At 42.0% G+C, this 17,515-nt stretch overlaps 2 protein-coding genes across 3 annotated transcripts; one reads left to right on the top strand and one right to left on the bottom strand.

Moving 5' to 3' along the window:
- Window positions 1-2,050: 2,050 nt before the first annotated feature.
- Window positions 2,051-9,348, top strand: LOC144512724 (gap junction gamma-1 protein-like). 2 transcript variants are annotated; one of them, XM_078243609.1, is made up of 5 exons: window positions 2,051-2,278; window positions 6,524-6,795; window positions 6,901-7,126; window positions 7,251-7,931; window positions 8,563-9,348. In XM_078243609.1, exons 2-5 carry the CDS (start codon window positions 6,556-6,558, stop codon window positions 8,574-8,576), a joined length of 1,161 nt encoding a protein of 386 aa, XP_078099735.1. In that variant the 5' UTR covers window positions 2,051-2,278; window positions 6,524-6,555; the 3' UTR covers window positions 8,577-9,348. The 2 variants fall into 2 exon arrangements, with proteins under 2 accessions (XP_078099735.1, XP_078099736.1); XM_078243610.1 differs by lacking the exon at window positions 2,051-2,278 and adding an exon at window positions 2,292-2,457.
- Window positions 9,349-10,603: 1,255 nt separating this feature from the next.
- Window positions 10,604-12,947, bottom strand: inha (inhibin subunit alpha). The gene is given in 3 exon segments (XM_078243995.1): window positions 10,604-11,119; window positions 11,121-11,629; window positions 12,653-12,947. Coding segments are annotated over 3 exon segments (1,044 nt in total). The 3' UTR covers window positions 10,604-10,879.
- Window positions 12,948-17,515: the final 4,568 nt, after the last annotated feature.

Genomic DNA, 17,515 nt, shown 5'->3' with positions numbered 1-17,515 from the left:
AAGAGCTTGAATTGAAGTCAAAAAGTACTCTTAACTGTGCATGGTGCCTTTATGGATGGTTGGTTTGTTTGATAAGAAGTTACTGTAGAAGTTGTTAATTTAAAAAAAAAAAAATAAAGTAAAGAGGGCAGGTACATAAAACTGAGTTAATGGTGAAGTAAATTGTACATCATTAATTCTATTTTATAGATCTGATATGGCATCTGGGACTATTTTTCTCACAAACATATGCCCATATTACGCCATGCATTTCACATTTTTATTACGCTTCTCCATGTGTTAATTGTTCATTTTCTGTAAATATTTCAGAGCCTTAGCCATCCTGCCAGGATGCCTTTTTGTTTTTGGCCTAAAATGTGGTCAAATTAATGAGTCCAGAAACTCAGCCTTAAAAAAATCCATGAGTCATAACGATTGCACGCCATGGATTTATGTCACAAAGTTTCATGTTATGGGAGGAAATAAGCAATCGAGAATTATACTAAAACATAACCACAACATTTGTATATTTCAGTATGAAAAGGCGGTAGGCTGTGCAGAAAGTGCTCCATACCAGTGAGTGCTGCCCTCATTCAAGCAATTAATATATGCACTGCAGGGGTGTAGGAAGGAATTCCAAAGTCCCAAGAGAGACTTACTCCACCCCTGATTCCATTTTGGCTTAAATTGCATAATCCCTGTCATTGGTTTTTAGATATGGGGCCCTAATTGTCACACCTTTTACACCTCACAACAACATTAATTCAGTGGCTACCAGGTTCCAATATGAAAACAATGTTAGTTCTCACAAGAATCCATGAGTGAAAATGAAAAATGAAGACTCCCCCAAGATGCAAAGAGTATCATTATTTTTGTCTGTGAGGATACAAAAGGTGCAGGTGAATGAGTTCATGCCTCACTTAGATCAGATTTGAGAAACAGGGAGGATAGTTAGTATGAGACGAAGCTGGGCTGCAGCCATGGCGATTTGGCCGGGCGCAGACATCTGGCCTGATTCGACTTCCCACAGCCTCCCTCCAAACATTTCAGGTCCTCTGGTAAATCAGGAGCATTACAGCTGCACTGTGCATGACAGCAAGAAATCTGTTGTTTTGCTGAACGCTCGAGTCTACTAAATTCTTGGATGGTGGGCCTCCTCGTCTAAAGGCTGTAGTCACGCAGTGCTCTGTCAGGTCGGTGGGCTGCCAAACTGTGGTCCAGTAGATAGCACGGGGTCCTCAGCAGAAAGGGGAATGATTCGATTATGGTGTTGTTGCACTCTGTACTTTTTAGCATTCAAAAAAAATCAAGAATGTAAACAGTTTCTTACAACATAATTCTTCTCAGGTGGAGTTCATTTGGACATGGGAGTGTTTAAAGGGGCAGTCCGCCCATTTTATACATCAAGATCATTTTGGAAGATGCAAATATTTTGTCCATCCAATTAATATAATGGTAAATAAATAAATAATACAGACACATTGCAGTCTAATGAACTGAGCTAGGGATGGGCGATATATCAATATTATATCGCTATCGAGATATGAGACTAGATATCGTCTTAGATTTTGAAAATCATAATATCAGGATATGGCATAAGGGTTGTCTAGTGTACGGGGAAGTCTGCTATTGGAAGTGTATACAGCTTGGGTATGATGAACCTCTATGAACTTACTACCAACTTTTAACTGTATTTAGAAGGAATTTATTTCAATAGAATACATTTGAAAATATTTTAGCTAGACATTGTTTGACCTTTATTTCATTTTTGGAGCATGGTTATGTGCTAAAATAAGTACAGGCACTGTTTGCCTATAACAGCTTGCAGCAGAAATGTTATATAGTGGCGTCACTGTGCCTCATGGTAATAATAATACAAAATAAGAGTTTAAGTCCTATAAATTTCCTATATGAAGACCTGGGGTTAGCACTTGCATAGCATCATTATAAAACGTATAATAGGATTCCAACAGTGCTTTGTCGCGAGGGCAGAACGGTAGTCGTCTTGGATCTCAGGTTTCAGGCGAGGGGCCTCCTCTTCTTGAATGAGGCCGATTTACGTGGAGGTGGCGCGGGGGGAGGAGGAGGAGGAGAAGAGCAGGAGCCTGCAGGAATCAGAGACCTTTTCTTTTGTCCTCTCGTTCTCGGGACCCCGACACATGGGGTCAACGCGGACTGAATGGGTTCCTACTGAAAAGACTGCCTCGGACTCGGACGCACGCAGACGTCGATGAGAGCGCGCGCTAATTAGGAAAACCTGGTCGAGCAATTAACACCGAGGACAGAAGCCGCGCAGAAGGTGGGTGTTTGGCAGCAATAGAAGTTTGTTAAGACAAGTTTTAGTTTCTTTCTCCAAGTGATTTTAAACCTCGGTTGAGTTGTTTTGTCGTCCGGCTGCTGTGTTTTACAAGGAAGGGTTTAAAGTCTCAATTTGTGGGTTCCACGTAACAAGTTTTGGAGTGCGCGTGCCGGAGAGCGGTGAGTCCTTAAGTCTTTTTTTTTTTTTTTTTTTCGTCCGTTTAAACCTCAAAGGAGAACAAGTAAACCTGTAACACGTTATATAAGTCACTGTTGGTTCGATTCAAAATGTCAAGAGTTCATATAGAGTTTGATAAAACTGCCCAAAAAAAGGGCTATTTCTTTGACACCATAGAAGATTAACAACTGCCACATCGGAATGGCTAGCCTAAATTAAGTCACACCACAGACTTTAGCATTACAGTGATTTTCCTTTGTTTTCTTTTAACGAGTAGCCTGATTCTCCTACTAATAATAGTGGTTTGGACTTTCCGAACTAATCGGGTCTCTGACTCTTTGAAATGATGGCTTCATCTTCCAATTCACCGGAATTTTGTTTCCCCACTGAAGCTTGGCAGAACTTTCTTTTCCTCCAGGAATGCCACAATTTCCAAAACAATTCAGTCTGACTCAGCAAAACGTGTTCATAGCCTTTCAACGGGTTCTGCTGAGGATCTTTTAAACCTCCCTTTTAACTCCCCCTATAAATGCTTATTTGCAACAGACAAAAAAAAAAATGGATAAACTCCTGCTCCCATCTGGATGTATCGCAAAGTCCGAAACCGTTTTCTATCATAGTGACACCACATTTGTAGGTGCTGTGTTCTTCTTCTCAGGCTCAATGGGAATTGCATGTGCCCTCTGTCTGCTCCCTGAACCCTAAAAATCCAGCTCTCTGCTTTTGGTTAGGCAGGAATGTTCGCTCGCCTTCGCTTTGTCCAGATCGTTTGCCCAAAAAACTCTCCAACCCCCTCCATCTCCTCCTGCAGCACATTGACTCCTGAAGCAGAAAAGCCATTAAATCAGTTGAGCTGGGTTTAGCCCACATGAGCGAATAAGCTACTGTTTAAAAGCTGTCTTTGGTTAGCTGTTGGCGAAGGTGGCATTGCAACAACGACAAAAAATGTTGCGTTTACTTGAGCTAGGAAACCAGTTTGTCTTAGTCAAATATATATGTTTGGTGACTTTTTGTGTGTTTGTTTTTCCTTTTGTGTCTTTATCTATTTAGAGAGAGAGATGGCAGTGAGGGCATTTAACAGTTTTAACAAGGGGTGCTGTAAAAGTTTCATCAGAGTACATTTGGCCTGTCTACTGTGGGAGGAGAGAGGGGTGTTAAACCTTTTCCGTTAGCCCTGCACCTCTGGAAACCTTTCATGGGCCCTCAGCAGGAGCTAAACTCATCTTTTGGGCCAGTAACACCTGCTGCACAGACTTTATGACAGTTGAACAACGGCTAAGAATCAAGTCTGAAATTACACTAACTTTTTTGGCTCTCCTGCCAAGAGTCGGTAGACTGAAATCGTTTAGTTCTTAGCAGACAGACACACACTAAGAAATGTATAGCCTACCACCCAGGCTGTGATGTTTGTGACGTTTCATGTGATAGCCTATGCATGTTAAACTTGCGAATTTTCATAGATTAAATTTGTCCTTATACAGTGGAATTCAGACTGTAAGAGTACTGCATGAGAGCACTTAAAACATAAAAGACATGGAAAGATGTTAACAAATGTACTGACTCTGTGGACATTTGACTGAGCTTTTTGGAGAATATCAGTTTGACTGCAGTGGCTCCATGAATGAAGCAGCCGCTCATCAGTCTGTTTGATAGCAGGTCAAATACTGCATGTCTAACCTTTTGTGTTGGCAAGGGCAAGTAATATCCGGTAAGTGTATAAGTTTTGTTTTAAAGGTTGACAAGATGGCCCAAACAGGTTGAACTGCTTCAGATGTCAAATTCAAACGCCAGCCTTTTGCTTATGTTTTTGGCAGCATGTTTTTTTAAATGTTTTTTTGTAATTATTATACTGATACTAGACGTGCATTAGTGGTTAGGCTGCTGTGCATTCATAATGCTTTTCATTTCTCAAAAGATGCTTTTGGTCAGCGCGCACTATTTTTGCGTAACAGGTCGTGTCCTCAGAGCACAGTTTGAACCGGAGATGGCTGAATTGGCAACTCACAAAAAGAGTTTCGGCGGAGGAAACCGAACACGCTGGTAACTGGGACAGATTATGTTTTAAAGGGTTAATCTGTCTCACTGAATGTTGAAAGGGCTTTCAAACTTTAGCACTGACTTTTTAGCTGTGAGAAACCAATGCATATATGGGATTATATGCCTCTACTGAAACACCATGTCATTTAGATGGGGTTTGTAATTGTAAGGTGGGGTAAAACAGACGTCACATCGCAGCTGTACTTGTTCCCATCTCAGGCTTTCTGTCAGGGTCACAAAGCTGTCTGTTTTTTCAAACATTTAACTATTCCCACCACCAATAATCAACATTTAGGCTACATGTAAGTACAGGGGATGGTTCTTAGGACATAATGATCCCTGTAGTAAGAAATCTCACCTTTTTGAAGCTTTAGATCTGAGAAGTGTTTTAAGGCCTTTTTCATTTTCAACGTCTGGATTGTGCCAAGACAGGCCAACTTCTAACATGTTACCATAGCTTTGGTGTAGCTGGTGAGTCTTAACATGAAGGGTCTGTTCAGGTTCAAGCAAGTCAGCCTAACCATGTGAAGAAGGTGCCAGTGGGGAGAAGGGATTTCGCAAAGGAATAGATGAGTAACCTGGTGAGGGAGGGCTCGAGTATGAGGAGACATGTCTACAGATGCTTGTCCTGTTCCAATGAGTCATGAAATGCTGGTTGTTTTTTTGCTACACCCTGTTTTTCTTAAAGTAGAGAAGGCAGGTTCAAGGATCAAGAGCCGAAAGGTTCTTAAGGGCTTTAGTTCGTTCCGCTCTGTTTGTGTTTTGTTATTCAAATGAAGTTATTGTGGCATTAATATCATTTTAAACATGTTTTCTTGTGGCCTGTTTGGTTCAGGAATAGACCCATCCAGATATTTAACCAAACTGAGTCTAGATACCTTTTTAAACTTTTCTGCTGTATTTGATGTGTAACATTAATTTTCAGTGCTAAAATGGACTTGAAGGCAACCTTTTCAGTTCATTTTTGAGAACCAAACCTAATCTTATTTTTTATTTTCTTTTTCAATTAACTTCAAAAAAGGCTATTCAAACCTCTCTGTAAATGCTAACTAAGTGATCCACATTAAAAACACAATGCCTTATAATGGTTGGTGAACTGACAAAGGACCAGCACTGCTAATAATAATGTCTCGGCCATGTTAAAGTATCACGTTGTGGCTTTAAAGAATTTAAAGGGACGACTTCTGGCAATGTGGCAGGAAATAAATTCCTAACCCCATGCTCTGCTTTAGTATCATAATTCCTGCAGTCCAAAGCCACAGCAGGTCTCCTCACAGCTAGCTGCAACTTGCCAGCCAACACTTTGATGTTTGATTAAGCAGCTCAAGCTTAGCATGTCAGGGAGCTGTAAGAATGTGGGTTTACCACATCTCGCAACCAGGACTAGTGCTCTCTGACCAACGGGACTGATTCCCAGGTTGTTGTGTAGTGTCCGCATGGATACCTGCCTGTGGCGGTTTTTTATTTCTTAGCCCTGCACTTGAGGTCTACATAAAATGCTTGAATGCCAGTGTTTGCACTTGCATTCTTGAATCATTGTGCGGTAGTGTGATGCATGTGTACACTCTTATTAATCCGGTGAAAAGTATTTGAGTAATGCTTCGAGGCTATTAAATTTCATTGCCGAAAGTCCCATTTTCATTACGGAATAATAAGTGGATTATTTTCTTGATTTAATAATTTGGTCTTGTTTTGTCCAACCAACAGTCCAAAAGCTAGAGCTATTGAGTTTAACATTGCAGGAAACTAAGAAACTCTGCAAATGTTCACATGTGAGGGGCTGGAAATTGCCAATAATTTTCTGTTGACTAAATGATGAATCAACTAATTGCTTCAGCTTTAATATCAAACTTGCTGCTTATAGTTGCTTTCATTGTCAGTTCATTCTAGTTTGCACAGTGAGAGTGAAAGACCCTATGTTTGCAATGCAATGTGAGGCTACTATGCGTTAGGTGGGTCAACAAAACGGAGTACAATAGTACTAAATTGCTCATTACAATCCGTGTTTTGTCTGTTGTTTTTTCCATCCAGAGCTCATTTAGCTCCCCGGTCACCTTGGCACCATGAGTTGGAGCTTCCTAACCCGTCTGCTGGATGAGATCTCCAACCACTCCACCTTCGTGGGGAAGATCTGGCTGACAGTGCTCATCATCTTCCGTATCGTGCTGACAGCCGTCGGCGGGGAAACCATCTACTACGATGAACAGAGTAAATTTATCTGCAACACGCAGCAGCCTGGGTGTGAGAACGTGTGCTACGACGCGTTTGCTCCGCTCTCGCATGTACGATTCTGGATCTTTCAGGTGAGCTGCAATTGTCGATGTATCTACACTCGTACTTTCAACTTTATGCCTCTGAATAGTTGAGTCTAGCAAAATGTATCCCAACATGTACATGCTTTTCTCTAGGTGATCTTGATCACCACCCCCACCATTATGTACCTGGGCTTCGCCATGCACAAGATCGCTCGCATGGAGGACAACGAGTACCGGCCTGTCCGGACCCCCAAGAAGAGGATGCCCATCGTCAGCCGCGGGGCAGTTCGAGATTACGAGGAAGCAGAGGACAATGGAGAGGAAGACCCCATGATAGCTGAAGAGATTGAACAAGACAAGCCCGACAAAGAAGAAAAAAGTACGTAGGAGATTTGAGCAGAAATATAGCAATCGCAAGCAGTTTCAATATTCCGTCCAGTATGTTTTACCCCCTTATCATGCTGTCTATATGAAATTCTGACCAGTATGTTTTTATCTTCAAGGCTCAGAGAAAAAGCATGACGGTCGTCGGCGGATCCTGCGCGACGGCCTGATGAAAGTCTACGTGTGCCAGCTGTTGTGGCGCTCGTCCTTCGAGGTCGCCTTCCTTTTCGGCCAGTACATCCTCTACGGCTTTGAGGTGATACCCTCCTACGTCTGCACTCGCTCGCCGTGCCCGCACACCGTGGACTGCTTTGTGTCCCGCCCCACAGAGAAGACCATTTTCCTGCTGGTGATGTACGTCGTGTCTTTCCTCTGCCTGCTCCTCACCCTCTTTGAAATCATCCATTTGGGCGTGGGTGGCATCCGCGACACCTTCCGCAAGCGGGCCATGCTCGGCTCACGTGCCCCCCTTCCGTCCTCCTCGCGTGCCATGCCCACAGCTCCGCCCGGATACCATGCCACCGTCAGGAAGGAGAAACTGAAAGGAGACCTGAGGGACTCGCCAATAGCCGACTCCGGGCGGGAGAGTTTCGGGGACGAGGGGCCGTCGTCCAAAGAGCTGGAGCGGTTGAGGAGGCACCTGAAGCTGGCCCAGCAGCACCTGGACCTGGCCTACCAGGTCGATGACGGAAGCCCTTCACGAAGCAACAGCCCCGAGGTCAACGCGGCTGCACAGACGGCCGCCGAGCAAAACCGCCTCAACTTTGCCCAGGAAAAGCAGGGGGAGGCAAGCGAGAAAGGTAATGAATACACTGCTAGAATATGCCTTTTTAACCAGTTCAAATTATTATTTCTAAGAATACATCTTTACAGGCAGTTTTTATATAGTACCATCTCCATTTGACACATCGCAACAGGACTGTCTTTATTGATTCCATTGCGACAACATTTTGAGACCATTGAACCAAGGAGTTCAACCTGTTTTTGGTAAAGGAAGCAATAAGGCGATAATCCTTAAGTGATTTATCCAAAAACAATCCTCCACTAATTCATGCCTCTCACAAACTTTTCCATGTTTTTATAGAACTGAAAATGAAAAACGAGCCATTTAAAATAACCATTAGTTGTAGCCCTAAACTGTACGGTATATTTATTGGCATAACACCCAGAAGGAAAGTATTGCCAACGTATAAAAAATATTTTTTGTGCAAGTAACTTTCTGAACTACAAATCAGTTTAAATCCATTGTTAAACTAATTGCAGATAATTTTCTGTCGATCGACAAAATGTTTTAGCTCCGTTGTGAGCGTAGCTTACCTCCGATTTATTTAAAGCATGACCTGAAGTCAGCAAGAACCTTCTAAAAACAATCCAGGTTTTAAGTGAACAAACATGCTGAATATTCCTCTGTTTCATCTTGTCTTCTCCTAGGAATACATGCCTGAGCGTGCTTCCTGCCTCAAACGTCTGTTCTTCCATTCCCACTGGCCTTAAACACATGGAGGAAGCACATATCGGAGTGCAGTCAGACCACTGAGGGAGACCACAGCGCGTGTGTGTGTGTGTGTGTATGAGTGAGTGTGAGAGAAATTTGCCTTTCAGTATTAGGGGTCAGTCAGAAAGGGAAAAAAAAGAGAAAAATGCTGACCAAGCTGTGTTGTGACAAATGGTTCATCTCCAGGACTCTAAACTTGAAAGCCTGCCACATCTCGAGTTTCTGCGTGCTGACCTCCTTCCAAACCTTGACTGTGCCTTCGGTTAAAACCTTGTCTACACCCTGTTCTTTCGCCTACTCTTGTGTTTTTTTGTGGCCATGCAGTAATCCTCGTCCATTTCAGACCTTGTAAGGATTATCGAAAGCTTTAAAGTCCTCTGGCCAAGTGTACTTGTGTTGTCTCCCTCACAAAAGAGAGGCTCTCTTTTTATGAAATGTCGCCAAATGTTGGTCTCACTTTGAGAATCTCAAAGAACACAGCCTTTGGTTATGTCATTTCTGGAGCGTGTGCAGCAACGAGGACGGCTTAACCTGCGCTAGAGGAGTCCTGTTTAATTTAAACAGATTAATGTTAGGGATTATTGGTGTTTATCAGCCACAAGCCACACCATTTCAGAAATATTTGACAGAATTTTGAAGCCTGTATATTTACTCCAATCAGCCAAAATGTTTACCTGGGAAATGCTTGAATTCTCTAACGACAGGAAATGTTCCTAAGAATCATTTTTGTACAATCAATTCATTTAAAATACTCCATTTATTTTTACCATTACCTAACTAGAATATTTACTTTTGTCTAGAAAGACGTTTTGGCATCACAAATGCCAGCTATTTCACACGCTCTTAGATGTCAGTAAATCCCTTCTTTCCTAAATGATGTACTATAAAAGAAAAAATGATTCCTCATTGCAGAAATTTAAAGAACAATTTTGACATTTTGTGGGTTTTTTGCTAACAGCTGGAAACATCTGTCTTCTGGGCTACCGTCAACAATGAAATTCTATCCTTTTTGAAATTTACATTCTTCTTTGGTGAGACATATTTTCCATCCTTGACATGCACCACTACCCCTCCGTTGTGCTGAAACGCGGATGCTTTCGCCTATCCTGGAAAAAAACACAACCCAGCTGAGGAAAGGATGACAGTTGGCTGCTGACGCACAACCCTGTGCCATGTAAACACGCATAATCTACAATTCATCGTGAGACTTTTGATCAATAGCTTTCAGTGTTCATACAAAGGTCATACTTTTTCATAACCTGTCAGTTAGATTAATGATCTTTGGCTGAAATAATGAAACTACAGATTGCCAAAGAGTTGTTTGATGCTGTATTTTTTTGTAATCATCTCACTTCCACTTTTGCTACTTACTGCAAGGTACGACATTCCATTTTGAATATGGTATTTCTTCAGTGGTTTCTACTTTTTGTTTTTTTTCCTTCCTATTGCAAGTTTTGTAGTTTTTGTAACTGTAGAGATTATTTTGTCTTCAGAGTAAATAAATATATTTGAACAGTATTGTATAGGCTTGCCTCTTTCTGTGGTAAAGTTGCAGCGCATACATTTATGTGTAAATGGGCCAAAAGGTATGAATCAGGAGCTTAAACACTGAAATGTGTTGTGGAATGTACAGAACAGAGTTCCATGTTCAAATCAATTATTTAATATCGCATATTGTAGTTAACAGCAGTCAGACTGTATATGAAGGTATTGATAAGTGATATAGTGGAAAAGTAGTATTACACTGCCCTCTAAAGGTCAGAATCACAACACCCCCAGTTCTTGGCCTTGCAGTATTTCTACTTACAGATTGTAGCTAAATAAAAGTATGTGACTAGTTAGTAGATTAGCGGCATTTAAAAGCAGAGCTTTAAAGGTTCTATTCACACAAATTAGAACACTTTTTCTAACTTAGCCTACTCCAAGTTGTATGACGTTTTTATGTGCTCAGATTTTAAAACACTCCATTTTAAACATAATTGAGGTCATTTAAACATTGCATTTGAAAACTGAACAGCAGCACGTCACTCCAGAAACAATATCACTGTTACTCAGGATTTTCCAGACTTGCTGTGGACAGTTTTCAGAGGGACTAATTCTTTTGGTAGCAATTAATTCAAATTAGAGGCAGAAATCTCAAAAACCTCAGCACGTTAACCATAGGCTAAATGACCGCTTTGCGAGACAGCATATAAGTAAACAATGAATGTCCTTTTGTAATTTGGGAGAACGGGCCCTTTGAAGCTGAAATGTTCAGATACAAGAACACTCTTCAGGTATAATGTTGGGCAAGGTCTCATACTTGAACGAGTACCAGCCGTCAGATGTTGTGGTGATCCTCAGGGACTTCATGGTACCTGGGACCGGAGCGCAGCACTGTGTGATCCCCAGCGTGGCGGCGGGTCGATCCCAGGCTGAGCAGTTCCCGTGACAGTAGTAGAAAGTCAGCAGCTTTGGATGGACGATCCAGTTGTCCCAGCCCAGCTCCTCGAAAGCTGATTTCAATCTCTGCCCTGTGGCAGTGGTTGTGATGAGGTCTCTCCTGAGAGGGCTGCCGGAGCAGGTCGATAGCAGAAAGAGACCAGGGTATGGTTACTGGTGCGTGGCGGGGGGAGCGGACAGGACCACGAGGCTCAGTGTGGAGGTGAAGAAAGGGCGTCTTGTCTGGTTCGTTGGCGTAGCACTGGCAGGCTGGACAGCGGACCTGGAGCAGAAAAGGGCCCTCGCACAGTGAGGCTAGCAGGGTTCGATCCAGGTGGTAGGTGGTCCATCCATCCGAGCTCGTCTTTGATGGAGCCTGTGCCGCCCGAAGAAGCTGCTGCGCTGAAGTGAGAATGAACAGCTGGGCAGAGGAGTTGGCTGTGGCTCCTTCGCCTGCATAGAACCAGAAGTGGGCAGATGTGACTAGGGTCTCGTGGTTGTTCATGGAGTGCTGGAAGTAATATGTGAAGTGGCTGTTGGAGGTTCCTCCAGGAGCTGAGTCAGGTCTGGCACAGGATGAGTCTGCCAAAGTGATATAAGAGAGCAGTTAGCGACGTTTATTGCTTTTTTTAGTGGGCAATTTGGGGCTCCCTCAGGGTCCTGCTGTTATCTATTATGGATTTTTTCAGATAATACACAGCACTATACTTTTTAATGAGATTTACCAACAAATAATAATCGCCCATAAAATCTTGTTTTTGCTGAACTCTAGTGGTTTAACTTTTTACTCTGCTGCAGTTATGTACGGCTGTACTCTTATAGCCTACTGTATCTATGTCCAGGACACTCACATCACTGTTGGACATCACTGTTGGTTGTGACCACACAGGTAAAACAGACTTTTGACCAGAGAGGGCCGTGAAACTGCATTTCAGCCAGGCGTTAAGTTGCTCTTTAAAGCACATTAAACATAAACAATTTACAAATAGGGTCTTTAAGTAAAGGCCACTTCAATTGTTTCTATGTTCTGAAAGGACACCTGCTTACACCGATTTAATTGGAAAAGTTTTATATGATATTAACATACAGTGTAAGTATTTGACTTTATTTGTTTCACAGCTGCAGCTTATTGCATATAGTGAGTTTACTGCAATATGAAATAATGTGATTTCAACATTAAGATAAGCAAAGCAATGGCTATGTGGAATATATGACAATTAAGTCTAGGCAGCGTGGTTCAAAGAAAGAACAAAAATCAAAATGTTCACAGAAGCACTTTGCTGCACTTTTAGAGAAGACCAAATATTTAAAATGTATTTTCACAAACATGAATGGGCAGTTTAGTTGTGCGTTTGCAAGAAAAATATGATAAATCGGTGCTATATTTGAATGTATTTGTCCATTATATTCTTTTGAAAATCTGGGTATGTATAATTTCAGTCTTTAAAAAAGTCAGACTCTCCCACAGAAAACAAAATGCCTAATTCCTATTATAGGACAAAAACACACTTTCCCTTTTGATTGAAGGAAGCTGTGCACATAGATAAGGGGAATAGAGTTTTAGAGGTATTATTCAGGTAAAACAACAACAACAAAGCTTCTCACCAGAGCTGGGAAAGAGAATCATTTGAGATGTTTCTTTGGTCGGACTGCTTTGATGGTTGACCCACGCTGTCCTGCTTGTCCTGGGGGCCCTCCGGGGTGCATGCCTTGCTTCTGGCTTGGCCATGTCCCTATCAGGATCATGCACTAGAGGAGGCTCCTCCAGCCCGAGGCCCTCCAGAACCCGTTCTCTGAACCAGGACAACACCGCTTCCCGGGACAGCTCTTCTCCGCTACAGGCTTGTGTCAGAACGTGGATCCACAGAGGGCACAGGATAAAGAGAGCACAGGACACCATGGCTGTCCTGTTCGAAAACCACTTGACACTCTTGGGCGCAAAATACCTTCCACGCGTAACGACTAAAACAGAAGTCAGAACAGAAGTTTGGACTGGTTCAGAGAAGCACAGAGTTTCTATAAAGATGCAGGTCCAATTAGCCCCAGAAAATGGAATCTCTCCTGTGACTTCCTTTATTCTCACACATATTAGTCTGGCTCTGCAGCTATCTTGGTCCGAGTTAAGTCTGCAAGCAAAAGCTATTTGTTGCCAACACATGAATGGAAGATAGCAAAGAATGGCCTTGACGGTTGGGATGTTGCATTATCTGTTTCTGTGGCTGTTTCACACAGCATCGAGGGAATGTGTCTGCATGTTTTATTTTCTCCTTTTGTGTCCTGCGGAGTTGCTTTTCGTTGGCGTAGTTGACTTTTTGCTTGAACAAGGGTCAAGAAATCAGCCACTGTCACACACTGTACATGGAAAGGTTTTTTTTACACTCTATAGCTAGTGTCAAGTCTTCAGAGCTATTTTGCTTTTACGTGAAAATGATAACATACTCTAAACTAAACTTTTACATGTCATACTGTAGCCTTATGTAATCCTGATTATATAAATAGCACATCTTCTGTTTTTTTTTTAATCATCACCTGTAGTATGTGGATAATTGCTTACTGTAATTATACAAAAAAAAAGTTTCACAGCAAAATAAAATATATCTTTTATGTTTGTAGTTGTAGAGCAACCTTTTCAAGAGCCTCAAAACATCAATCTGTGCCCTTTATTGCAGAAGTGTTTATTGTGCACACTTTGACTTCATCGTAGCAGGCATATCTAACACTGACACACACCTGATGTTTTCCCACTTAACAAAAAGTCTTTGTAAGGCAAACCTTCCTTCTTTATCTCACTGGCCTTGAATCCTTGAATCCGTCTCGGAGAAATGTTTTTGTTGTGTGTTTCTGTGGGCCTACTAGGACATTTTATCAGCTGTTTAACAGGCCAAAGACCAGGTGGTCACAAAAGCTTTGTTTTGAACCAACCAGTTGTCTTTGGAGTTGTGTTTTAGAGTAAGCCGTTTCACTTTGACAAAATAATGTTCAATCAAGGTCAGTGATGAATGAACCTTCACACTCAAGATGTTCTATTGTTAAAAATATGAATTATTACAAATTATTTGGTGAAACTAAAATAGGCTAATAGGTAATGATAAGTTCTAATGTAGTACTGATATATTTACATTAACTAAGCTATATTCGATTGTTTATGACATTTGATCAGTGAGACTATGGCTGTGTCTCAAACCGCCTACTTGCACACTTCAAACACTTAGTTTTAAGTATATAGTGTAGACAACGCAAAAAGTCAGTGCACTGAAAGTACCCGGATGACCCCCTAAAAACTGTCAAAAAGTTCAGTGTGGAACGATGGACCCTACGCGCACTAAACGGGCGCCATCTTGCTACAAAGCGGAAGGGGAGGGACCAGGGACGTCAGCAACTTTTTCGAAAGTTTGAAAGAAATGGCCGACATCTCAATCGTATAAATGTAAGTAACAGTGGTAATCCGTCGTCTAATACATTACTTACATGTCCCTCACTGACTGAAGCCAGCATAATTATTTGGTTGAGTTAATTAGCGTAACGTTACATGCTAATGCTACCTAGCACGTTAAGCTAGCTAGCCATTGGAACAAGCAATGTAAACGCTAGCGATGGACAACATTAGTAATAAATGATAGCTTCGGGACCATTTTAGATGTGTCGTTCTAACGTTAGCTAGATATCACTTGTACTGTTGACAGGCAAGGTGAGTGTCCCTTTTATCTAATCGAGGTATTTCGATCTGTTTTTAGGGACGGACGAAGATACGAGGGAGCTAATCCCCTGGCGTGCTGCCAACGCCGATCTGTTCACGGGGAAGCGAAATGCGACCCTTACAGGATTCGAGTAAGTACAATGCATTACCGGTTGCATTAGGCTACTAACTTTGAAAATCGTTTCAAACGTGGTCATATATGCTCGTGGTTATTGACAGGGCTGTAATGGAGGCTAAACACATAAAGCAGTATACACATCTCTGGCCCAGCCCCAGAACAAATAATTAAAAGATTTTGCTGTTGCAAGCAATAGGGAAACCACACTACAAGAGTATTAAGTAGGGATAATGCAGTATAATTGATTTACAAAGTCTTGCTGGTAACAATTAGTAAACAGAAGACAATAGTGTGTAACATATTAGTTCAGTTGCAAAACTTCTTAGTACTCGTGTCATGTTATTTGTTCTGTTATTTGTTCTGGTGGTGGGCCTCTGTATTATTTAATGCATTGATATGATCTGCTTATGTGTTTTCACCAGGGAATTCGTTAAGAAAAAGGGCTTGGAGGGGAGGCTTGACTCAAAAGCCATCAGGAAAAGATGGGAAAATTTGGTGCAGAAATACAAGGTTAGTACAAGGTTGTTCCATACATATATTTTCCCCTGTAAAGTGAAATGCTCAAATGTAGATAGTGTGATCTAAGGCGACAAAGGTGATAATGTGTGCAGTTGTCAGAATAGTTCAGAATAGTTCTTACTTTCTATATACACCACCGCTGAAAGGTTTGTCTACTCATTTCACCATTTGGGCGTCCTTAGAATTATGAGTGAACTGAAATTGGCCAACAGGTGTTAAACATATTTGGAAACTCCTTTAGGATTGTTGGGGAACCATTCTTAGTGTTTTACCCAAGGTGATTGAGAGACTCTAAACATTTGAACGGTAATGTATTTTATCAATAAGTAAGAAATGTAAATGTATTGTTAGTGTTTGTAGTATTTGATAGTGAAATAGTGCAGCTTTTTTTTTTTTTTTGTCGTTTCATCCACAGGCACTTAAGCATCCTCGTACTGGTGTTAGTACAGAGGGGGGTGAGGCCACCGCCGCTTCTTGGAAGTGGTATGCACTTATGGATGCAGCAATTGGGAGCAGGCCATCTGTGGCGCCGCCTGTTCTCTTTGCTTCTTCCAACCCGGAAGTGGCGAGGGCCTCGCCCCCTCCTGTGGTGACACCGGACAAGGGTGCTTCCTCCAACGTGTCTACCCCAAAGAGGCGCCGGGTAGACACAATGGAAATCCTTAATTGCTTAAAAGATAATGAGCGGCAGTATGATGAGGCATTGCAAGAGATGGAGCGAGAGCACCAGAAGAGAGAGGAGACCAGAGAGAGAGAGGCGAGAGAGGCTGCAGAGCGTGAGGAGAGGCGGCACCGTGAGGCTGTAGAGAGGGAGGAGAGGTTTTTCAGGGAGATGAGACAGAGGGAGGAGCGGAGGGAGAGAGAAGCGGCTGCCAGGGAGGAGCGCCTCCTGGCAATTCTAGACAAGTTTACAAATAAACTGTAGTTCTACTTTAAGTGTATATTAAATAAATATGTAACAAGTAATTTACACTGTGTCATTTGTTATATCACACCTTCATATCTTTTTTTTTTTCTTTTCAGGTGAGCCTGGTTGGGTTACTCCAGACCTATTCACATTGTGAATAGAGTCTGGCTGCTCTCGATTGGTGAAACCTTTACAGGAATTGATTGTACACTTGTGTGTTTACCTTTCAACTAATTGGTAAAGTCAAATTCATCATTGATCAAAGACTCCTAAAAAGTACTACCTACTTCGGGGGCGTCAAACTCAGTCTCACTAAGGGCCACACTGGAGAATGAGAATCACATCCAGGGCCAGCCATGTAGAATTTATTGACATGCTTTTATTTAAGAGAAAAGTCAATTATTTTGACTGTTATATACTATAGTCTTCTCACTTACATTTTGGGCCTAATAACGCCCCCAAAAAGTCTGGCAAAAAAGTTCCTCAGCCAGCGACAAATAAATTGTAAAAAGCACCAAAAAGGTTGAAAAAGTGACAAAAACATTGTAAAAAGCAATAGAAACTTCAGAAAAAGTGGCTATACATTTAGTAAAGCATCAAAGACGTTAAAACAAAGTGCCAGGGGCCGGATTTGGCCCTCGGGCCTTGAGTTTGACACATGTGACCTACTTTGTCAAACTGATAAGACATGGGGACAAGTAAACAATGTACAGTGCAGTGAATTTAACATAGGGGTGTGATTACTTATGCCCCCTGTATTTTAAGGAAGAACATTTCTTACTATTTACAAAACATTATTTATTCACAAAGATTTTATTTTTTTTAAATGTAGTCATGGTCAGGGACGTAACACGTCATCGCTATCCTCTGCCTCTCATCTGCACCAGAGACGGCTCCTGGAGGTGCTGGTGCTGGTCTTGGTGCCGCCTGGTCCCCTGCTGCACCATCATCAGCATCTGGCTCCAGTAGGTCCCCGTTGCTCATGCAAATGTTGTGTAAAACAGTGCAGCAGACGATGACCTCCGGCACATACAGTCAGGTCCATAAATATTGGGACATCGACACAATTCTAATTTTTTTGGCTCTATACACCACCACAATGGAGTTGAAATGAAACGAACAAGATGTGCTTTAACTGCAGACTTTCAGCTTTAATTTGAGGGTATTTACATCCAAATCAGGTGAACGGTGTAGGAATTACAACAGTTTGTATATGTGCCTCCCACT

The sequence above is a fragment of the Sander vitreus genome, chromosome 24 (genome assembly GCF_031162955.1).
Source record: "Sander vitreus isolate 19-12246 chromosome 24, sanVit1, whole genome shotgun sequence".
Taxonomy (NCBI): Eukaryota; Metazoa; Chordata; class Actinopteri; order Perciformes; family Percidae; genus Sander; species Sander vitreus.
The sequence above is the reverse complement of the archived record's forward strand: the minus strand, read 5'-3'. Positions and strand labels throughout refer to the sequence as shown.

Bases quoted from the DNA above. Each gene is read 5' to 3' on its own strand.
- LOC144512724 (XM_078243609.1), top strand. From the start codon at position 6,556: ATGAGTTGGAGCTTCCTAACCCGTCTGCTGGATGAGATCTCCAACCAC. The intron at 6,796-6,900 runs GTGAGCTGCAAT...GCTTTTCTCTAG, and splicing joins TACGATTCTGGATCTTTCAG to GTGATCTTGATCACCACCCC. The intron at 7,127-7,250 runs GTACGTAGGAGA...TTTATCTTCAAG, and splicing joins GCCCGACAAAGAAGAAAAAA to GCTCAGAGAAAAAGCATGAC.